The sequence below is a fragment of the Pleurodeles waltl genome, chromosome 4_1, assembly GCF_031143425.1.
Source record: "Pleurodeles waltl isolate 20211129_DDA chromosome 4_1, aPleWal1.hap1.20221129, whole genome shotgun sequence".
NCBI classification, from domain to species: domain Eukaryota; kingdom Metazoa; phylum Chordata; class Amphibia; order Caudata; family Salamandridae; genus Pleurodeles; species Pleurodeles waltl.
In genome coordinates, this window is record NC_090442.1 from 1,023,103,075 (window position 1) to 1,023,127,516 (window position 24,442).

General features: G+C 46.3%; 1 protein-coding gene across 1 annotated transcript in view; it reads left to right on the forward strand.

Moving 5' to 3' along the window:
• Positions 1-24,442, forward strand: part of LOC138288375 (coagulation factor XI-like) — a 109,989-nt gene that overhangs the window by 19,548 nt on the left and 65,999 nt on the right. Inside the window, exon 3 of the mRNA XM_069229945.1 lies at positions 17,992-18,139. Coding sequence (XP_069086046.1) covers positions 17,992-18,139 — 148 coding nt within the window. The remainder of the gene's footprint in view (positions 1-17,991; positions 18,140-24,442) is intronic.

A 24,442-nucleotide genomic window follows, 5' to 3' on the forward strand; every position in this document is an offset into this window, starting at 1 on the left:
ATGAGCAGTCAGCCATCTGTTTAACATATGGCAATGAATTTAAAAGAGTCAAAGGAAGGCCCATGAGTTGTCTGAACATTAGTGAAGAAAGACATGCAATACCAAGTCTGTCTTATATGGGTGACATTATCAAGTTCATTGTCCTGAAACCCCTTTCACAGTCACTTGAGGTCACAAGTAGTGTGTTTTTTGCCCTCAAGACAGATTACAGTTGTTTGCAGTCTCTTTCCCACCAGTGTCAATATAGACCACGAACCTTCTGATATGAGTAAATAATTAGAGGACAATCTCCTGCACAGGTCTATAAACACAAGCTACACACCTTCAAAATTCCTCGCTTGTGCATTTGTTTGAAAGCCTTGCAAGAAGGGCGTTTCACCAGCTATGAGTGTAGCCAAGGTACTTCAGTACCTGGTCAGATAGCACTTGCTGAGCATACATAAATTGCCCATTCATGCTATGTGAGTGTGCCTACTTCAGCGTTTACCCCACACCTTACAATGTCATAAGAAAGAGCAGTAAAAAAATACAGGAAGAACATTTCTGCATCCAAGAATGAAGTGGTCAACATCAGTAAAGAAAAAATATAAAACTTGTGTAGTGAACTGATCATTTAGCTGTAGAGACATATGTGTACCATGCAGATACATTTGAATGATAGCCACGCCCCATCAAACTTTTACCATTGTGGTAAATTGATGTAATTAGAGCCTCAGAGTAGACTAAGGGAAATCTAAACTTATGAGGTGGGTTCATTGACTGGTGTGAGACTCTAATAACTGCAGAAAACAGTGCTTAAATTTGTCAGACATATTTGTGGTCAAGGCATAGTGCACAAAGTGACCGCAATCCCTACCATGTTTGGATACCATTCAGCATGCTTGGAGGGATTGTGAAGTGGAGTATGAAGCCAAAGGACAAGAAGTATAAATGCCAACACTCCTGATTTAGATACAAGGCTCACTCTTTTAAAGTTAAACATAAAACATTGTTGCCTTTTGTCAGTGTAAAATGTGGAATACCCCAAGGATCATCGTTGAGCCCCACGCTGTTCAACATCTACATGACCCTGCTTGCCCCTATTTTCAGAAACTATGGTATGAACATTGTCTCCTATGCTGATGCCATCCAGCTGATCATCTCCCAGGCCGAGAACCCCTCCTCAGCCAAGAAGAACTTCGGGGACGGGATGGAAGCAGTCTCCACTTGGATGAGGGAGAGCTGCTGTAGGAAGTTGGCTCTGTATATACTACATCAAAATGAGATATAGGGGGTCATTCTGACACTGGCGGCCGGTGACCGCCAGGGTCACCGACCACGGGAGCACCGCCAACAGGCTGGCGGTGCTCCCAAGGGCATTCTGACCGCGGCGGTTCAGCCGCGGTCAGAAAGGGTAAACCGGCGGTCTCCCGCCGGTTTACCGCTGCCCCATTGAGTCCTCCATGGCGGCGGAGCGCGCTCCGCCGCCATGGGGATTCAGACACCCCCTACCGCCATCCTGTTCATGGCAGGAAACCCGCCATGAACAGGATGGCGGTAGGGGGTGCCGCGGGGCCCCTGGGGGCCCCTGCAGGGCCCATGCCAATGGCATGGGCACTGCAGGGGCCCCCTTAAGAGGGTCCCGCAAAGTATTTCAGTGTCTGCTTTGCAGACACTGAAATACGCGACGGGTGCAACTGCACCCGTCGCACCCCTGCAACTACGCCGGCTCAATTCTGAGCCGGCGTCCTCGTTGCAGGGGCATTTCCGCTGGGCCGGCGGGCGCTCTTGTGGAGAGCGCCCGCCGGCCAAGCGGAAATGTTTGAATGGCCGCCGCGGTCTTTTGACCGCGGTGCGGTCGTTTGCCGGCGGGACCTTGGCGCCAAGGTCTGAATCAGGCCCATAGTGTGCACAGAGTCCAGGGGTTCCGCAGAGGCTTGACATAGGCAATAATAGATAATACTAATGCTCTATTTGTGGTAGTGTGGTTGAGCAGTTAGACTTATCAGAGGGTATTGTTAAGCATATGTTGTACACACACAAGCAACAGAAGAAACTCACACTCACACTCAATGACTTAACTCCAGACCAAAAGGATTATATATAGAAAAATATGTTTTGTTAATTTATTTCTAGAACCACAAGATTCAGTTTGCAGGTAAGTACATAAAATGTAAGGCACTTTGCATAGTTATATTCAGAACTTTGAATGGAATCAACAATGTATACAGTTTTCTTTAAAATACACCCACCACCAGCAACACAGGGCCGGTCGGGTGCAGAGGTCAAAGGAGAGCCCAGTTAATGTGGGCTCCTATGGAGATAGGGGGGTACTCGGAATCTGGTCAGCCAGCAGGTAAGTACCCGCGACTCGGAGGGTAGACCAGGGGGGTTCAAGAGAGGACTGGAGGGGCACCAAGTAGGCACCAAACACACACTTTCAGCGGCACTAGGGCAGCTGGGTGCAAACAGGGTGTCGGGTTTCTAATGCAACTCTATGAGGGGACCCTGTGGGTCCCTTAGAGGCTGCAGGCGAGGTCCGGAGGGGTGGGGTGTCTCAGACACACCGCGGGTCGGAATGGTAAGAAGGACGCCTGCTGTCGGATATCTTTGTCTGGAGCTCGCGGTCATGGGGGTCCTCTGGATTCCCTCTGCAGGCGTCGTCGTGGGGGCTTGGAGCGGTCAACCCAGAGTGGGCCCTTGTTCCCAATCGCCTGCGGACTCTTTCTTGCTGGGTGGACCACCTGGACACGGGCTGAGGTTGTCAGGGGGCACACGGGTCAGGACTCGTGCATCTGGAGTGAGGTGTGAGTCCTTGGTTGAACATTTCTTTTGTACAGAGCTGCTGTCCTCTGGAGTTCTTGGTCCTTTGGGGTGCAGGGCAGTCCTCTGAGGTTCAGAGGTCGCTGGGCCCGCTATATGCATTGCGGTTTGCAGGTTCTTTGAAGCAGGAGACAGGCCGGTAGGGCTGGGGCCAAAGCAGTTGTGTCTTCCTTCTTCTCTGCTGGTCCTGGCGACCTACAAAGAGAAGAAGGACTGCTAAGCTGAAAGCCTTAGCAGTCCTTCTTCTCTTTGTAGGTCGCCAGGAATCTGATGAGCTAGGTTTAGGGAGGCCCTTAAATCCTAGATTTAGGGGTGAGTTAGGGGTCAGAGGGCAGTAGATAATGGCTACTGTCCCTGAGGATGGCTACACCCTCCTTGTGCCCACTCCCTTTGGGGAGGGGGCACATTCCTTTCGCTATTGGTCCCTGTCCTCCAAACCAGGATGGACGATTTTGCAGGGAGGGGGGTCACCTCTGCTCTGGACCCCTTGGGGGTGGTCCTGTCTGGTGTGGTCACTCCTCCCTGTTTTCCCTAATTTTCCCACCGGACTTGCTGCCAAAAGTGGGGCTTTGTCCGGGGGGCGGACATGTCCACTAGCTGGAGTGCCCTGGGGCACTGTAATCCTAGGCTTGAGCCTTTGAGGCTCACCGCCAGGTGTTACAGTTCCTGCAGGGGGAGGTGTGAAGCACCTCCACCCAGGTCAGGCTTTGTTTCTGACCACAGAATGCAACAAGCATTTGCAGTGCACTAGGGTCTCGCATTTGTTGGAGTTGCAGCTGTTGTAAACTCCCAACCGGATTTTTCCTGCATTTTAAGAAAAAAACAGCGCTGTACAGTTCACACAAAGTGCGTTTATTAACGTAACCGGAAAAAGTGCGATTAACGAAGCGCTCGACTTCTGCCCAGCGAGATCGCGCTCGGAAAACAGAGAAAAAGTAGTCCACAACCACAGCGAGCCTCACATGTTTTCCGTACTTGGTCGCTGCGCTCGAGGAGGGCTAACCACGGAAAAGGCATGACGTATGCATGCCTTCCACTAATCAAAAGAAGCGTATTCTAACAGGCAAGCCAACTTGCCAATGAAAGACACTGACGTGACGTCGACAGGGCTCCGAGCCCTTTTCTAATACCTAAAGTGTCTTGCTAGAGAAACGCATGCGCGAGCGCATGTGACGCAGGCTCGACCCTAAAAAGGCATGTGGTCAGAAACTCATCTGAAAGTGGCAGGTTGGCACAGAGCAGTCAGTCCTACACTAGCAGTTGTGCTAACATACAGGGGGAATCTCCAAGATGCCCTCTGTCTGCATGCTTCAATAAATCCCACACTGGCATCAGTACCAGTATCAGATACCAAACTTCCCAGTATTCAGTGAAGCCATTATGGTGCTGTGGAGTTCGTAATGACAAACTCCCAGACCATATACTTAATATGGCTACACTGCACTTACAATGTCTAAGAATGGACTTAGACACTATAGGGGCATATTGCTCATGCAGCTATGCCCTCACCTGTGGTATAGTGCACCCTGCCTTAGGGCTGTAAGGCCTGCTAGAGGGGTGACTTACCTATGCCACAGGCAATGGTTTGTGGGCATGGCACCCTGGCTTCCCGCCAGCACACACAAGCTGCAAGGCAGTGTGCATGGGCTGAGTGAGGGGTCCCCAGTATGGCATAATACATGCTTCATCCCTTAGAGACCTTCCCTGGCCACAGGGCCCTTGGTACCATGGGTACCTTTTACAAGGGATTTAACTGTGTGCCAGGGTTGTGCCAATTGTGGAAACAAAGGTACAGTTTTAGGGAAAGAACACTGGTGCTGGGGCCTGGTTAGGAGGGTCCCAGCACACTTTCAATCAACGTTGGCATCAATACTAGGCAAAAAGTGAGGGGTAACCATGCCAACAGGGGCACTTTCCTACAGCTGCCTTAAGCTGAACTCCAACAAGACTGAGATCCTCATCCTGGGACCTTTCTACTCAGCCTGGAATGACTCCTGGTGGCCCTCAACACTCAGCAGACCTCCCAACCCCAAAGACCATGCACGAAAACTCTGCATTATCCTCGACTCAACGCTCACCATGACCAGACAGGTGAACACCGTCGCCTCCACCTCCTTCCACACCTTCCAGCTCCTACGGAAGATATTCAGATGGATACCAACTGACTGCTAAAAAAGTGACACATGCCCTAATCATGAGCAGACGTGACTACAGCAACACCCTCTATGCCGGAACTTGCAAGAAGAACCTGAGCAAGCTGAAACAAATTCAGAACGCCACCCCAGACTTATCCTGAACATCCCCCGCCGAGAATACATCACAGAACACCTGAAAGACCTCCACTGGCTCACCGCCAAGAAGAACTCCTTATACACACCATCAGAGCCCTCCACAACATTGGATTCAGCTAACTCAACCACCGTATCACCTGGTACTCCCCTTCCAGACCTCGTCCCAGAAGTCCCTCGCCAACATACCCTGCATAAAGAAGTCCTAGGCTGGAGGAAGATCTTCCACCTACCTTGCAGTAAAAGTTTGGAAGACCTTACCTCTTCACTTCAGATAGTCGCCATTGCTGCCTCAGTTCAGGAAGGACCTCAAGACTTGGTTCTTCAACTGATCTCTAAGGACACACCCCTCAGCGTCTTGAGACCCTATGGGTGAGTAGTGCGCTCTTAAATGTTTAATTGATTGATTAACAGCATTGGTGTCAGTGCAGTTGGGGTCATGATGTTTCTAAGTTTACTCTAAATTCAAGTTATCACTTTTACTTAATGCCTGTCAATACATCATATAATTTGAAATATTATAGTGAAACATTTCTGCATTTTAATGAAATACACTTTCTTTAATTGTGAAGTGACTTACTGGCTAGTTTCATGGTTCAGCTCATGCAGCGGATCTCCCTGTAAATTTGTTACGTTATTCACTTAATTTGAAAGCAAGGCTGGGATCTGGGTGATTGCAATGGTACCCTGGGCCTAACCTTTGGTATCAGAAACCTTTCCTTGGAACGGGGCCACATGCAATGCAGAGCTGCATTACAGGGTAATTTGTGTCCATAAATAAGCTGCAGTAGGTATTTTGCAGTTGGATAGGGTAAAGATGGGCTTTGATAGCAGTACTTGCCAAGAGTAGGAAAAAAGACCTGGCTCCAGCCGACTCCTCTCCAACAGCAGTCTCCATCAGGCTTCTTTCTTCCTCTTTTTATCCATGTTAAGCATGTGCTCCAGCTGCAATGGAAGGCAAGGCACATGGGGCAAAGGCAGGAATTGGAGCCCTGGAACCAAAAGGACCAGCATTCCGTCTGCTCACATTTTGAGATAGCGTGTAGCAAATGTTGAACTTCCAGCTTCCTGGTTTGCTGCAAACCTGCTCTGACAGGCGGTAAATATATGCAGGAGAGGTGAGTGGTCCTTGGGGTGAGTAGGCTGTGCACTCTTTGGCAAGAGAATTGTTTGCTCCCCTCATAATAAACTAGAGGGTGGTTGGGGACTGCTCTATAACTGTGCTCATAGTCTTGCTGTGCCTTTCAGCCATGTTTTTTCCAGGTGCAGATCAATACCCATGATAAACAAGTCATAGTTGCCTGAGTGGTGCTTCCCAATGGGTAACTCGTCACACTCCTACGTTTCTATTTTTAGAGACGCTTCCACCTACATACTGATGGAAAGCTATCTTTTCCTGTTTGTCCTTCTTTTTCAAATTGAAGCATCAGATATTAGATGCTTTTCTGAGCACATACAACCAGTGACATAGAAGAGGAGCTGCATAACAAAAACAACCAGCAGAATAGAATGACCACCATGGCACCCATGATCTTTGTGATGGTCATGTTCACAAAGGAAAGACACCAGTGGATCCAACTTTTGAAATGAAGTGGGAGTATGAGTAAACTAATGACCCAGCTCTTCAAAAAATGAATGCAAATCCCGAATAATATTTGTCAAATTTTATGTTAATGAACCTTTTTGTGAAACATTTTTTACAAATATAAATGTGTTTCTTTAAAAATAACATGACACACTATGTAGACAGTTACATACTTTGGGGCATATTTGTGGTAGTCTGGAAGACCAAACTCATCACATCAGGGGAATTTCTTAGAACACAGCTTTATTGGCCACAGTGTTGATCAGCTGCTAACAGCAACTGCGCCCTGTAGAATCCCACCTGATAATTTCTCTCTCTACATTCTGCCCACCATGGAGATAGAATCCAGAATATGGAATATAGATAGCAGATCACATCACCACAATATTTATGAAAGACTTGTTTCGCCCTTTTGCCATGCAATGGGGCGCAAGAGTGAATCAACTCTTAAGTTACATTTCTCAAGCCATGTAAAGCCACTTTGTGTGGCCTTGCCTGGATTGATGAATCTAGAGTAATGCAACGCAGCGCAAATGGCTGAGATGTGTTACTCTGCCCTGGGAAGGTGTCTCATGGATGGAGTGTGGGTTATGCAACGCAGCGCAAATGGCTGGGATGTGTTACTCTGCCCTGGGAAGGTGTCTCATGGATGGAGTGTGGGTTATGCAACGCAGCGCAAATGGCTGGGATGTGTTACTCTGCCCTGGGAAGGTGTCTCATGGATGGAGTGTGGGTTATGCAACGCAGCGCAAATGGCTGGGATGTGTTACTCTGCCCTGGGAAGGTGTCTCATGGATGGAGTGTGGGTTATGCAACGCAGCGCACATGGCTGGGATGTGTTACTCTGCCCTGGGAAGGTGTCTCATGGATGGAGTGTGGGTTATGCAACGCAGCGCAAATGGCTGGGATGTGTTACTCTGCCCTGGGAAGGTGTCTCATGGATGGAGTGTGGGTTATGCAACGCAGCGCACATGGCTGGGATGTGTTACTCTGCCCTGGGAAGGTGTCTCATGGATGGAGTGTGGGTTATGCAACGCAGCGCAGTGCAAATGGCTGGGATGTGTTACTCTGCCCTGGGAAGGTGTCTCATGGATGGAGTGTGGGTTATGCAACGCAGCGCAAATGGCTGGGATGTGTTACTCTGCCCTGGGAAGGTGTCTCATGGGTGGAGCGTGGGTTTTCCACGCATCCACCCATGGTTTTTGGCACATTCCTAGGCTTACCATTACTGGGAGACCTGGGAATGCGTCAAAATCCTGCGCCTCTCCAAGTGATGCGTAACAATGAGAAATATCTTTAGTTCTCCTTGTTACTTCCTTTTCTATGTGTGCTGTATTCTTCAGCACACATAAGAAGAGGAAAATGTTTCTCAGGATTGTGTTTGTGCACAATGGTGCCCTTCCTGCCTGCCTATAATGCAGTCATCCTTGCACCATGGTGCAAGGGTGGCTGCATTGCTGCTAGGCAGCACAATGTGCGCCAGCGCAAAGAAAAGCCAGGAATGCGCCATACAATGTTAAGTACGGCGCATTCCTGCCCTTTCCTTATCAGGCAGCCCAGCAAGGTGACTTTCTGCACTGCGTGACCTTTTTAATAACTATGCCCTTAAATTTGTAGCACAGGCTTCAAGTAAACATATAGAATGGAGAACACCTTACTTGTATGGGGGAAGCCTTCTAATCAAGATGGCATCTGCATTCACCACAAGTCCCTACCTCATAATGTAAACAATGGTCCTCGTCCATTGAAATGGACACACATTTTAGGAAGCAGAATGATATACCAAACATCAAGGGGCATATTTATACTCCGTTTGCGCCGAAATTGCGTCGTTTTTTTTACGCAATTTCGAGGCAAAACTAACTCCATATTTATACTTTGGCGTTAGACGCGTCTAGCGCCAAAGTCCATGGAGTTAGCGTCATTTTGTAGCGTGGACACCTACATTGCGTTAATTATATGCAAGGTAGGCGTTCCCGTCTAAAAAATCGACTCCGAGGCATGTGCTTGGGATTTATACTCCCGGGCAAAAATCACACCCGGGAGTGGGCGGGTCAAAAAAAATGACGTACGGCCGCTTTTGCGCCGTTTTTTAGCGCCTGCAAAAGGCAGGCGTTAAGGGACCTGTGGGCTCTGAAGGAGCCCACAGGTGCCCCCCCATTCCCCCAGGGACACCCCCTGTCACCCATGCCCACCCCAGGAGGACACCCAAGGCTGGAGGGACCCATCCCAGGGACATTAAGGTAAGTTCAGGTATGTGTTTTTAAAAAAAAAAAATTGTGGCATAGGGGGGCCTGATTTGTGCCCCCCTACATGCCACTATGCCCAATGACCATGCCCAGGGGACAGAAGTCCCCTGGGCATGGCCATTGGGCAAGGGGGCATGACTCCTGTCTTTGCTAAGACAGGAGTCATTTCTATGGGGGTTGGGAGTGAAAAAAAATGGCGCAAATCGGGTTGAGGCGAAAAAATTCCCTCAACCTGACTTGCCCCATTTCTTGACGCCCAAGCTCCATATCCCCCTATGCCGGCGCTGCCTGGTGTACGTAGTTTTTTTTAACGCACACCAGACAGCGCCGGCGGCTAACGCCGGCTAACGTCATTCAATACATACGGCGCCCGCATGGCGCTTCAGAATGGCGTTAGCCGGCGCTAAATTTTTTGAAGCAAAACTGCGTTTGCGCAGTTTTGCGTCAAAAAGTATAAATATGGGCCCAAATAACTTTAGGTGAGAGATGTTTCCTCCTTTGAAGCCCATTGTATGTATATTTTAACAAACGTAGTGGCATGCTGTGGCAGACAGCAGCTGAGTCAAGCCAGATCTGAGTCACTTTCTCATCACACGATGTGTTACTGGCTGTTCTGGCGGGCATACAGTTACTTCTTGGACTCACACAGAAAAGGGCAGCTGTTAGATTATACGCAGCAACTCTTTCTCCAGGACAGTTTGCACAGTGGCCCCCTCCTCTAGAGTAGCCCCCCAGGAAGGGACTGAACTCCGTGATCATGTCACCAAGCAGCAAGTGCATAAAGCTGGCTCCATAGTTAGTGGGCTTTGTTGCTTTAATAATATTGAATAAACACACATTCATTTTGGTGTGGTTCAGCTCATCTTTATGATGCCGCTCACATGTTTTGTAAATAAATAAAGGAGGGCAAGGTTATTACTACATAACCCCTCTCACCGGGCACCACACTCTTGCTCTCTGTATGTCCCACAGGGTCGCTGTCCACCCTCGAATATTAGGTCTGTGTGGCATGTTCGGCTTACCAAGGCACCAACCTGTTCATCTCCAGCCTCTTCAAATATTGACAATGCTTGATAAAAATATTTTCTGTCCCTTTACGTAAATGGAATTGAAACATTAAGGGCCAGATGTATCAAAGGGTTTTACCCATTCTGTGTCAATGGGAAAATGCTTTGGTACATCCGCCCCTAAATATTTTTAAGGTTTTTAACAGATCAGCAGGAGCAACTTATTTAGGTTGTCCCTAATACTGCTGGTCGTTTCCCCAAGGCAGGCTGCATTCCACCACTTTCTGCTGCGGCCAGAATGGTTCAGGGAGTTGCTTATTGGAAGCACTCAATCTGACACTCAGGGGCTGTTAACGGGGACCCCTCTAGACAGGAAGTCCGCTTTGAGTGGTTTTAGAATCCAACTACGTGGATTGTCCCATCTCTGGTTATTCCTGTGGGCATGTTTTCAATATAAGGCTTGGTCCTTTATTCATATTGCGGAAAATACTCTAGACCTGGCTGCTTTGTTGGTTTTTAGAGGCGTTTGTGTCTCTTTAGGCATTAGAATTGTTTTGGTGATTTACGACCTTGTTTGTTTTTGGAATACTTTTAGTACAGAAGATAACTGCCCCTTATACTGTACTGTTTGAGTGTGCTGCTGATCTTCTACCATTTTGTATTCAAAAGTGTTCTGCCAATTCACGGAGGACACTACCTAATATGGAAAATAAAGGAGGCCCTGTCGCCACTGAAAGCAAACAGGATGCAATAGGTACAATTGATGTGGCTTTCCTTCATAAATACGGTTCTGGGCAACCCTTCCTGGGCAAAAAGTCAGGCCCTGGGATACCAAAGTGGTCACTATGCACAACATCCTAATGTGGCGAATACATCCCAATTATATAGATGAAGGTGCAATAGTACTCACAGGTATCCCATTTCTGCAAATCCCTGTCCACACGGTGCAAATTCAGATGCTTTTAAACACTAGGGCCCGCTATGATTTACTATTTCCTTTACATAGAAGTAGAACAAACACAGGCAGGTTCCTACTGTTCCATAGTTACAGTGTCATTGCATGTATGTGGCAGTTGAATAGGACAAACAGAGATAATAGGAAGCGTAATGCAGTCCAGTCAAAGACAGTGACACAGAGACACATTCAAGATGGAGGTACCGGGTGCTGGAGAGACAGATGGACTGTTTACGGAGCCACAATGTAGTTTTCTTTAAAGAGGTGCATTTTGAGTTATTTTCCAAAACTGTCAAACAGAATGGTTACCCTGATGCATACAGGGATGTTGTTCCAGTTCCTGGGTGCATAGACGGAGAAGGCCTGTTACAGTTTTTTCCTTGCACCTCTACATCTCTAGTCTGTAGTCTCCTGGCTGTGGGAGTGCTGAGTGGCATTAGTGATGGTGAGCTTGTAAGGAGAATACTCGGGGTGCCAGTCTTCATGACTGTAGCTGAGGCAGCTGACATTAAAGGTAGTGTGAGCTAGCATAGAGGCCAGTGGAGCTCACCAAGGATCAGAGAGATGTGGTCATATTTCATTGTACCCTCAATGAAGCATGATGCAACATTTATTGTGCCCTTAAGAGGTGCCAGAGGGTTGTCTGGAAGTACACAGACCCTGGCATTGACACAATCTAAATTTAAGAGTGAGATGGTTCGAACATCAGTTCTAAATTCGTTTTCTGGGGGTAGCATTTTCACTTTCTTTAGTTAAAACAACTGGTACCAATCAATATAGTTTTTCTCATGTATGTGTTGTTTGAGGGTGGGGTTAGTGTCAAAGGTGAACCTGAGCAACTTTGGTTAAAAGCTGATGTTTGAATCTGCCCAGACCCATGTGGTAAACCCACATTTGTTGGGGAAACAGCCTTAACAACGCAGTCTGAGCCACGTGTGCCATTTTCCCGCAAGCTAAACCACGACTGCCTGAAGCACGCACTGGCGTGGTGTCCGCCTTAACCATGCATGTGCCTTAACCACGCATGTGCGTGGTTAAGGCAGACAGCGTGATCTAGGTGTTACAGGAGCAGGAAGAGGAAGCAACGGGAGAGGTAAGTGAGGTTGGGGCCAGGTTCGGTGTAGGGAGGGTAGTTTATACGAGTGGGGGAAGTTTTAGGGCTTAGGGTGGGGTGGAGGTCGGGTTAGTTTTTTTTTCATGTAAAAGGGGAAGTCATGTTACATTTTTTAGGGAGGTGGTAGGTTTTTAGGGGCTGGGACTGGGTTTGGGGGTACTTTTGAGGGGTGGGGCAGTTTTAGGGCTCAGGTCAGGGGAAGGTTAGTTTTTTTTTTACAGGGTGGTCTGGTTAGTATTTTTGGGTAGGGGAGGGTTTTAGGGCTCAGGGTGGGGGGGATCGGGGTAGTTGTGAGGGTTGGGGCAGGGTTTTAGGGTTCAGGACTGGGGGTGTTGGAGTAGTTGTAAAGGTTGGGGTAGGGCTTTAGGGTTCAGGGCTGGGGGAAGGATCAGTTTGCAGGGCTGGGAACTGTTTTAGGACTCAGGGCGTGGGGGTTGGGGTAGTTTTAAGTAGGGGACAAGGTTTTAGGCATTAGGACAGGAGTTGGGGTAGTTTCAGGGGCAGAGTGGGATCCATTTCAGGGCTCAGGGTTGGTGGGTTTAGGGCCATGGGCAGAGGGGAATTTACCGCGCATCTTCCTTTGCCATACATGCTTTTACAACAGAATTAGTTGTAAAGGCATGTGTGGTAAAGACGCGGTCGTTCTTAAGACCACGTTGTTTTGGCATGCATGCTTTAGCCAATATATTCAGCAATATGAGAAGGCATGGACCATCTTTCTCTGTGTCCAGGAGGGCATCATCCATTATTTGTATGACATCTGTTTCTGTGATCCATGTGATCAAAGGCTTAACTGATAGTCATGCAGGAGGTGGTTTGACATTAATGAGATCTTGTGTGTGGGGTGCTTTTCTGCTCTTACTGATGAAGGGTAGGTAAGTGATAGGACTCTAGGTGGCAAAATCAGCAGGGTTTAGTGTTGTTTGTTTGGGAGACGATGAGTGTAGCCTGTCTGGAAAGCTTCTGGGAAGATGCTTTGAGTGAGCTTCTCTAGAGAGAGCTTTAATGATGGGTAGGATAAGCCATCATCTTCGAAGGAGGTGGCTTTAAGGAATTTGAGTTTGTTGATGAAGTTTAAGAAAGACAGGTTTGTGAAGGGTGACCATTGTGGGATGCAGCAAGGAGGATGAAAGTAAGAGGGAAAGCACACTTAGGTGGTCATTTTGACATTGGCGGTAAAAACCGCCTACCGCCACGGTGACAGCCACCAAAATACCTTCACCACTGCTACCATCCGTCCGCCATATTATGATCACTGCTGGACATCCGCCACAAGGGCGGAAATCCGGCAGTGATCATGCTGGTGGATAGTTGTGAGCTGGAGCTGCTACCACCAGCACCACCACGCCAGTTTAACGCTGCCAGACGTATTATGACAATTCATATGGCCTGGCAGTGTTCTGCTGGCGGGGCACTGCTGGCGGTAGCAGCGCCCCTTCCTGTTCCCTGCCGGAAGACCTCCTTGACCAAGGTAAGTTGGGCTTCTGACAGGGGAGATGGGGTGCGAGGGTGGGGGGTGTTGGGTGTGTGTGCATGAATGTGTGAGTGAGTGTGTGAATGCGTCTGTGTGTGTTGTGTTGTTTGCTTGGTTGTATACGTGTGAGTGAATGCGTGTAAGAATGGTGAAGTGAGTGCGTGTCTGCATGTCAGTGTGATTGTCTGTAAGAGTGTGTGTGAGCATGTCTGGATGCGTGTCTGAGGGTGTGTGCGTGTATGGGGAGTGTGTATGTGATGATCAGAGAGGGTGGGGGTGTTAGCGTGTGTATGGGGGCGGGTGGGGGTTTGGATGGAGGGGGCAGGGGGAGTGTGAGGATCGGAGGAGGTGGGTGAGTTTGGATGGAGGAGGTGGGGGTGTCAGGTGAGTGTTGGGGGTGGGGGAGCCACCTACCGGTGACAGGGAAGGAATTCCCTGTCACCGGTATGGCCTACCGCCATGGTTTTCGTGGCATTGCTAATGCCATGAAAACCATGGTGGCAGGCAGACTCATAATGCCGCAGGAAGTATTGTGCCAGCAGCCGGGCTGGAGATTGACATCTCCGGCCCGGTGGCTGATACCACCTTGGCGGTATGAGTGGAGAAGCGGCATAATGTGGTAGTATGTACCGCCAGCCTGTTGGCGGTACTGCCACCACATTAACACTCACTGCTGGGGTCATAATGACCCCCTTAGTGTTTATGTGATGTTAGGTCATCTGTATTGTTTTACCAAAGAAGAGGCTGAGAACATTAACATTGACTGTTCATTGTGGGGTTCAATGATCGTGTAGGTAGTTGATGCTATGCTCAAGTCTCAGAGCATGCATCCTGCTTCAGTTGGCTGCCTCTTTGAAGGCAATGGCCTAGTAGTACCTGGCTTTGACTGCTACTTTATCTGTGTGCTGAGCGCAGAGACTCTATAACATAATGTAATCAGGGGGCTTGCTTATTTCCATTTTTTCTGTCTGAGCATGAAAGGTGTGTTGATGAGGTCTTTGAAGTACCAAGATGCTGAAGGGCTGTGTTAGTTGGGGCATTGGTGTTCATGTGGTTTTCCATAAATGAGCTGAAGTTGTTTAGAAGGAGGTTGATGTCAGATGGTTAGATGGTTAAATGGAAGTGGAAGTGGGAGGGAAAGAGAAAATTATGTGCTTTAGGTTGCTGTTGGAGACTTTCTTGCAGGAACTGAAGGTCTGTTGTTCTCTTTCGGGCTGACCACAGTATGTTGATTGAATGTTGAGCAGGGAGGTATGGATATGGAAGTGATCCGTTCAGTACAGAGGTATGGGTGATTTGCATCAATGGATGGTGATGTTGAGAAGCTGTCTGAATGATGTCCATTGTTCATCAGCCACAGAGGAGCAAACTCAGTTTTCAAAAACAGGAAAAAAACTACTACTTAAATGGATGAAGTCTGTCAAATGAACATTATTTAGCTTTTAATTGCTTCACCCTGGTCTGTAGCGACACACTATGCTGGTTTACGCCTTGAGATATTCTTTAAAACTTACTTGCACTTGACCAAAGTGTTGTGTAAAATGGGTCTTTGGCTCAGCTCTACAAGGCTTGTTTTCACATGTATTGGTGACATGACTGAATATAATTCAGTGCCCCAATGCTGAATGTGAAAAACAGGATATTGTAGCCCCGCAAAACTCCACCCAATACATAAATGAGGTGGCGTCACTGCTTTTTGGGTCACTAACAGGGAGCAGTGGTAATTCAAATAATCATTCACTAATGACGATTTACATATTCAAGATCACTAGAAATTGAATATATATTTTAACATATTTAGTTTAAAATAGTTTTTTTGAAAGGCTGATATCTAGTGCACATTATATTGGTAACATCACAAAAGATAATAAAAAGCACCTAAGCTTTTCAATAACGGTGAAAATAGGGAAACCTTAACATCACAGCTTATAGCCCGTCCACCCTCATTGTGCTATCTCTAAGTGCTATGTTAGTTCTAGGAGAAGAATAAATAATAAGCCTAAGTTTCAGAGGTGGTGTTCATACCTGGACAACAGGGATTGTTGTCTGTTTGTAATGGATTGTCAGCTATTTCGAGAACAATGTCAAGAGCTAGGACATTGCATCTATGCGAGAACACAGTCTTGGCACCAGCTTATGAAGACAGAATGGAATGCTTCACAGAGCCTCCGCGAGTCTTGCTGGAAGCTTCTTCTTTAGAGATGGAATATGGTGTGGCGCTCATCTGAGAACTGCGTCTGTGACCTGGGTGACGTTTCTCTCCACTTACGGGGACTAGTGGTAATTCTTAAATTCTAAATTATTATCTGTAATGAGGTAGTTTCAGGAATGTTGGGTACAGATTACAGGCACCAGAAGTGGTTTAGACACTTCTTTAAGAAAATGGGAGATGAAGGGACACTAATTAGGATTACAACATTTTGATGATTTATCTGTGGTTGTTCTTTTGATGTTCTTGACATTAAAATAAGGGAACACTTGTTCTAGATTGGGTGCCGCATCACTTGTTATATCTAGGTCCTTATCTGAATGACTTGACACTCTCTCGGTTCTAGGAGTGATAAATATGATACTGGTGGATGACATTAATGTTATTTGTGTTTATATCAGAGGTATAAACAAGTTGGACAGGCTAACTAAAATGGAGGCTATGGCTAATATGGAACCTGTCCTGTATGTGTTTAAAAAACTAAAAGAAAGAATCCTAAAAGCAAGTGGTTAAAACAGATAAGATTATTGAGGAAAACAGTCATAAGATTCACAGAATATTTTACAAGCTAAATAAAACTGAATGTGTTCACTAAATTATCCCTGAATGTGTTTTTTGGTTGATCTTGCATATTAGAGATATTCATTATAAATGTATAGAATGACAGCACATGTCAGAAATGTGCATTTGATGAAACCACAATTCATCACAGGTAGATGTTCTATAACATATGCCTTCAGACTGAAATGAAAAAGGGGTCTCTGCACTGAAAGACATAGGGGGTCATTCTGACCCTGGCGGTCCATGACCGCCATGGCGGAGGGCGGCGGAAGCACCGCCAACAGGCTGGCGGTGCTTCCTTGGCGATTCTGACCGCAGCGGTAAAGCCATGGTCAGAAAAGGGGAGCCGGCGGTTTCCCGCCGGTTTCCCGCTGGCCCAGGGAATCCGCCATTGCGGCGCTGCTTGCAGCACCTTCATGGGGATTCCGACCGCCTTCCCGCCAGCCTGTTTCTGGCGGTGTCCACCGCCAGAACCAGGATGGCGGGAACGGGTGCCGTGGGATGCCAGTGGCATGGGCAGTGCAGGGGCCCCCTAACAGGGCCCCACAAAGATTTTTACTGTCTGCTTTGCAGACAGTGAAAATCGCGACGGGTGCCACTGCACCCGTCGCACCCCTGCAACTCCGCCGGCTCCATTCCGAGCCGGCTTCATTGTTGGAGGGGCTTTCCCGCTGGGCCGGCCGGTGGTCTTCTGGCGGTTGCCCGTCGGCCCAGAGGGAAAGCCGGAATGGCCGCCGCGGTCTTTTGACCGCAGAGCGGTCTTTCGGCGGGAACCGCTTGGCAGGCGGCGACCGCCGCGGTCAGAATGACCGCCATAATCCTTCCAACAATCCTTCCAGTCTTTATATTCAAAGGGATGCTCAATATGTATTGTCATAATGACTGTGTTAGAAGTTTTTAAATACATAGAGTAAATGGAATGAGGCTAGAATAAGAACTATAGAGAAAGGTAAGTGTATCTCAGTAAATGCCAGGCAACATTTATAAACAATAACCCACTTGTGCTCTTCTCATTTGTAAACACTGATGAATTACAGTAGGATAAGGAATGTGTGACTTAATATTCACCTTTTCTTGAGAATTAAAATATGCGTTCATTACCTTCCTGTGCTGATTAAATGAGGGTCATTTCTATTCATCAAGGTCCAGGGATACACTACAATTTGTGGTCCTTAAATACAGACTTGGAAGATATATGTTTCTACATCTTGGGCTCAAAAGTTTGGAACACTCACCCTCCCAGTCTGTGCATAGAACATAATCTCCTCCTTAGATTTAGAAAGCTACCAAAGTTCTGGCTGTTTTCACACTAAGCCTGAAATTGTTTATTTCTGTGGCCAACTTTTCATTAGTACTTGAAGAATCTGTGACGAGTAATGGATGCACTATGTAAATGGCAATAAATAAATAAATACATTTATGTCAGGTGGATATTTTGAGTGTCAGTCCTGGATCCAGCATTGTTGTACCTAGATTGGACCCTTCTCCACTGCTATTTAATACTTTATTTCATTATGTTCCATATTATCTGAATTTATAAGTCTTACGTGGTTTGAGATGGTGAGATAAAAGATGTTGACAGAAGTTCTTTAAACCACAAAGGAAAATGTATTGTTGTCTGGTTTTACTGTTGTTCATCCTAAACATCTATCAACAAAGTTTCATATAGGGTCTTGAATTCTTGCTTAATATAAATTACTCTCTCTCTCTCTCTCTCTCTCTCTCTCTCTCTCTCTGTCTGTTTTAGATGCTACTCTCTTAGAAAATGTGGACTTCCCTGGAAATGACATTGAGAGAATCTTGGCTCCAGATGCGGAATGCTGCCAGGTTTACTGCACCGCCCATTTTAACTGCAGATTTTTCACCTTTGTTTTAAGGCATCCCGACATTCCAAGGTACCCAATGTGGTTTAATGGAAATCATGCTATTTGTCTTCATGGGAATATTGGCTGTTGACCAAGAAAGACAGATTACCAGCCTCTAACATGACAGCAGAAACACAAACATTTGAAAGTAGTTCTTTAATTTGAGTTCAGTAAGGAAGTCCCAAAAACAAACCAATTCCGGGGTGTGGCTATTATTTGCACCTAGTTTGCAGCTGGGTGCAGAAAAACAAGGGATAACAGCTGCAAAAAATAATTGCACCCCTTTTGTGCACATCATATTTAATCTGTACAGCAAGATGCTAATTGATGTAATTGACAAGTTGGACATTTGTGCGCACCAGTACACAGATGATACTCAATGGCACCTGCAGTTGTTGCACACCACAGACCTTTAGTTGTCAATGGGCAGCTTTAAATGGTGGTTGTAGAAGGAGGTAGCCAACAAGGGAACTAAGAAGATGTAGATCTCAGAGTTTCACTCCTTCCCTGGCTAAACTAAATGATTTCCAGGCTATGCGGCCCTCCCCAAAGAAGAGCTGACCCCATCAATCACTGATACCTGTGGCTAACTTTAGACACCCAATGCTATGACAAAAGTGGGCTGGTGATGGCTGGAGTAGTGGAGTGACTACATGGACCTCTGCAGCTACTATTTTGTTTTCAAGCAGCAGCAGAGAAATTTGGGATCAGAAGTGCCGAATTCCCAGGTAGGGAGACATCAACACACACAGGCTGTGTGAGCAGAATTCTGATATCCATAGGCTTCTGTATTATACACATCTGAGGTACTGTGAAACTGCAGGAGGGTTGAGTGTTCTGGTAATGGATGGCCTGACACACTGAGAGGAGGCACTGGGAGAGTGAGTGCAGGCCCCTGTTCTCCCCTGCTTAGTGGCTGGCTAGGCCCAGAGAGACCTGTACATAGTCTGGAATAAACAGAACAAAATTAAGGAAAGGAGGTGCTGAGTTGAACCCCTGTGCTAGCACTTGCCTATGGCCCAATGTCCTAGTGCCTGTGACATTGCCGGCAGGGTATGTGACCCCATCATGCACAGCTTCCAGAGGAGGTGACCCAAAGGGAGGGAGAGTGGGCACCTTGCATCCAGCACATTGACTACATGAGCCCTGAGAGCTTTGCCTGAAACGGAGACCCGACACCACACACTTAGGATAAGGGGTACAGATATGGACCTTCTCAGCCAACACAGGCTCACTGCAGAGGGATCGATGTGCTGGGACCTGTGGGGACTTCACCAAGGCTAGGGATCCACATGCACCAGAGAACAAGAGGGTGTACAGAGTGTTATGCACCAGGGGGATACTCCTAACAGTTCAGGGAAGGACAACATGTAAAGTGGCCCTTTTGTAACAGACATATAACCCAGGAGCCAACCTTCAATGGGGAAGACTGAGGTGGGTTAGAATCTTCAGGGATGGATCTGGCATAGGTTGATGTTGGTAATTCCACCCACAGCAGATGTTAATGCTGAGCTACAAGGTGGGGTTTTGGTTGTATTACTCAACCCGTAAGCGAACCCCAGTGATCAGTACAGAGGTAGGAGCCCATCAGGAAAACGTCTGGCAAATCAGACCTTGAGAACTAACATACAAATCCAGGAATGATGGACATCATTTAGGGGTCACCAGGGGTCGCAGTTACGACCCTTGGCTTGCCCATTGAGACTCCTGCCACTGCCTTTGTGACCCCTTTGCATCAGAGGTGGCAAAATCAGTGCTTGGAACCCAGGGGCAGAGGATACAATTTGCTGAAATATAACCTTCCCTGTGTTCTGAGGTAAGGAAATAAATGCCTTTAAATGTATGTTGTATGCATGCTTGTGAGTTAGTGTGTGTATGTGAAAGAGTGTGTATGTATGTGTGAATGTAAGAATGTGTGTGCATATATAAGTGAAAGATAACCAGCATGCAATGTATCTTATGCTACCCCTGGCATTTGGTGAATTGATGTCCATGCCAGGAGCCCCAGGTGTGGTGCGAAGGTGCATTCTCCACAGACCTCAACCAACACCACAAAATACTTTTGCCATGGCCCGCACTGTGAAAGAGTGGAAGAGAGCTGTGTTTTGTGGCCCAGTTCTTTCTGGCCATTTCTCCTAGCAGTATCTGAACATTGTAATCTGATGGCCATTGAAACAGATATTATCTTCGTACATTCAGATTCATGGCTCTAGCCCCTCTGGCCATTTTGCCCAGTAGTATACAAACATTGTGGTCTGGTGGCCTTTGACAGCAATATACTCTTACTACATTCACAGTCATGTCTTCTGGCACACACTGGAAAAAAATCCTCCTTTAAAGATCTGGTTACTGCTAAACGCACCAAAGGCGATGTACCCATTCATTCTTCAAGAACCTCCTCAGAGAGAGGAGAAGAAAGCATCAGCCAGTTAGCCATCTTGCAGGGTTTCCTGAAATAGTTCTTTCACAAATCAAGACCAAGGTCAGTGTAGTGTCTTGTGAGTTGGTGATGATGGTAGAACTGTGACGTTAAGTGTTCACACAGTTAAATGGTGCCAACGTCTTCTCTCACCTTGATCTGAACAAGGACATCATCAGTTAGAACTTGAACAAAATTGCAAGTACATTACCACCTTTTCTACTCATATTGGTTTGTTCAAATATAAACACTGAAGTTTGGGTGTGTCATCAGCTGCAGAACATATTGGTTTTTGGTGCTACCCAAAAGGAATATGATAAAGCTCTCATGCAAGTGTGTGTGTATTTGCTGATGCAGGTTTAACTCTGAATGCAAAACAAAACTCAAATTCTTTGGTCATATCTTTTCTGATGGCAGTATGGCTCCAGCTCCAGCATAAGTACAAGCTTTGCCAGCCACCAATTCCCCACAAGATGTTGCCATGTCACATTTATTCCTTGACATGGCCAGTTATTGTTCATAGATACCTATGTGACTTGTAACAGTAAGTGCTCCCTGAAGAGATTGAACAAAAAGAAATGCTTAATTTTACTGATCACAAGAATGTGAACAAAGTTTCAAGAAAATCAAGCAAGTATTGAGAACGCTACTAAATTGGCCTACTTTAATCCAAAGCTTCATACAGAGGTTGTTGTTGATGCAAGCCTGGTTGGGTTGGGCTCTTTTCTTGCTAACACAGCGGACACCCAAATGCTCAAAGGTATTTTGTGGCATATGCAAGCAGAAGTTTGTCGCAAACTGAAAGTGCCTATTCCTAACCTGAGAATGAAAGCTTAGCAGTAGTGTGGGCTTGTGAACATTTCCACCTATTCTGATATGGAAATCCTTTCACTTTTGTAGCCAATCATCAAGTTTTGCTTACCATCTTTGGCAATATAAAAGCCAGGATGCCTCCTAGATTTGAACATTGGGGTTTACAGCTACAGAAAAATAACTACACTATTGTGCATTGACCAGGGAGAGAGCAAACCCTGCTCACTACATTTCATGAGTGCCTATACAGTGCATGGTACTCCTTCCAAAGCTACTGAAGCCTATATTAACTTCATTGTAAAGTTGAGTACCCCGCTGCTGTTTCTTTGAAACAAATAATTACTACAACAAGTAAAGACAATGACATATTGATAACGAAAGACATTGCACATCAATCCTGCAAAAAGCACACCAGACCTCTCATGTGTGACAGTGGATATCAGAAGTTCAAAATGTGAAAGATGAACTGTCTGTTAGTCAAGAAGGTATTGTCTTACAATGTTTGATAACTGTTGTACCAGAGAGTTTGCAACAACAAGTAATAGAAATGGCCCATGAAGGACATGGTGGAATTATTGCCACTAAACGAGCTCCACAAGACCCAATTAGGTTTTCTCATCTTGGCGAGAGAGTTGAAAGAGAGTTGAAGGCCTGTCATTTGTGCAATTGCTTATCTACCAAAAATCACTCAACATTCCTTGAACATGATGGATTTACCAAAAAATGTGTGGGAGAGAATCACTGTTGATGTCTTTGGTCCTCTTGACAATGGACTTAACCTGATGGGGATTATTGATGAATATTCCCATTTTCCACTAGTAAAAGATCTCTCATCTATTACTCAAGAAAGAATAAGTGAGAAGTTAGATGGCATTTTTCCAATATGGGGTTTTCCTCAATTCTGAAGTATGACAATGGCTGCCTTTCAACAGTCGAGACTTTCTTGATCATCTCAGCATCAGAAGAGCACACCACTTTGGCCACAAACAAATGGTGTTGTCGAACGCTTTATGAGCACACTCAAAAAGACTGTCTGGTGATCTAAATTGGAGAAACTTGATCTGAAGTCAGCTCTCCATGCTACACTTTGAGCTTATTGGTGAACTCCTCATTCAGCAACAGGTGAAAGTTCTGCCACCCTAATGTTCGGGAGAGCCATGGAAACCAAGTTACCACAATGGACCAACAGAAGATCTACAACAGATGGTGAACATTGTTGAGTAGATATGTGTTGTAAACAAACAATGAAAGGATCTGCTGTTAAGCACCAATGTGCCAAGAACATTGTTTTCAATAAAGGAGATCAAGTATGGTGCAACAACGGAGAAAACGCAAATCTTTTGCTCACTTTAATGCTGAACCCTTTGAATTTGTAACTAGCAAAGGACACCTGGTGACTGCTCACGGTCCTGGAAAGTACATTATGCAAGGTTCTTCGCACTTCAGGCATTTGTCTCTTCATTCACCAGTTCCTAATGTCTCAGTTGAGGTGGGTTCGAGTGAGACTGTAAAGAGTCCCTTGACTGCATTTGTCCCTACATCACCGGTGCCATCCATGGGCACTTCTCTTCTCTCTTCACAGCCTCAGAGGACACAATCTGGGCATTTGGTCAGAGCTCCACAGCGACTTATACAGGGTGATGGTACTGTTTTCCAGTTGATATATATATATATATATAAATGCAAAAAAGAAGAGAGAACTCTGGGTAGTTCCCAAGTTTAGGTGGAGAGCAGCTCCAGTAAGGAGCACCCTGCAACACCAGCGACACTCTAGATTTGCTCACCTCAAATGTCTGTACCCTGTGCTTGGAGTAGTAAATGGCTTTTGTCTTGTGACAGCTCAGCAAAGTTGACTCTGAGCCTAACCTATGCTTAAAGACTTTGCTATACAAATGACAAAAGACTGTGTCCCTATCTAGCTCGGCATGGATAGCACTGTGCTGAACCTATGCTTAAAACCTTTGCTAGATAAACAGACATTTGAGGTGAGCAAATCTAGGGTGTTGCTGGTGTTGCAGGGTTCTCCTTTCTGGAGCTGCTCTCCACCTAAACTTGGGAACTACCCAGAGTTCTCTCTTCTTTTTTGCATAATTTATGTGCCACTCTAACCCTGAAAGGGATTTGTTTTGAGATATATATATATATATATACAAACACACTCCAGGAAACTTCGTATTTATATTTAATAGATACTATTTGGTCTGGTCCCCAGTAGAGGCGTGGCAATACTAGGCATCCATGATGGAGACTCTCCGAGACAAGCACTGCAACAGTCCGAGGCCGACTAATGTACAACCACAGTTGTACACTGTTTGATGAGGTAGAATGGGGTTCCACCCTCCAAAAAAAAGACAGACCAGGCCAAAAGGGAAGCGCTGCAAGAACTGAGAAAAGGATGGAATCTAGCCCAACTATTCACTTAGGCTGTGAGACTGAAGTGAGTGATAAGTGAAATATACCAGGTTCAGGCCAGAGACAAGGCTGTGTAAGGAGACCCAAAAGGGAGTTGGTCTGGAGGGGTCACGTTGCCGAGAGGGATTGCCCTCCAGATATTTTCCTGGGCCTCAAAATTACCAAAGGTAAAGTGGAATGTGAACTCTCAGATAAATGCATTGGCAGTTATTTCACACAGCTGGGAATGGAACATGGGGAAAGAGTGCGATGTTACTGTTTTCCAGAGGTTTGGGGGTAAGTGGTCTCTGAATACTCTTCTCATCTTCAGCTTGATCCTACTCCAGACTGAAGTCTTCCGGCCCGAGCTTTGCTTCTTAGCTATCCACTGGTAATAGGCAGGAGGAATTGTGCTGAGCTAATGTGTGGAGATAGCAGAGGCAGAAAGGAGGCACAAATTGCAAACACAGGATAAAATGATTGTACATAGGCACAGAAGACTTGTGCAGAAGATGGTCAGGATAGTGAGCTTTGATAATGTCAAAGGCCTTAACTTGTGCTTCAAACGGCAAGTGATAATTCTAATGCAGAAAGAAAGCCAGGCCAACATATGTCAATTGCAAGACACCAAGGGGCAGAATTACAATATTTTGCCACTGGAGAGTGCTGCAAGGCTTCTAGGGCAGAAGTAATTTAATTTATAAGATACA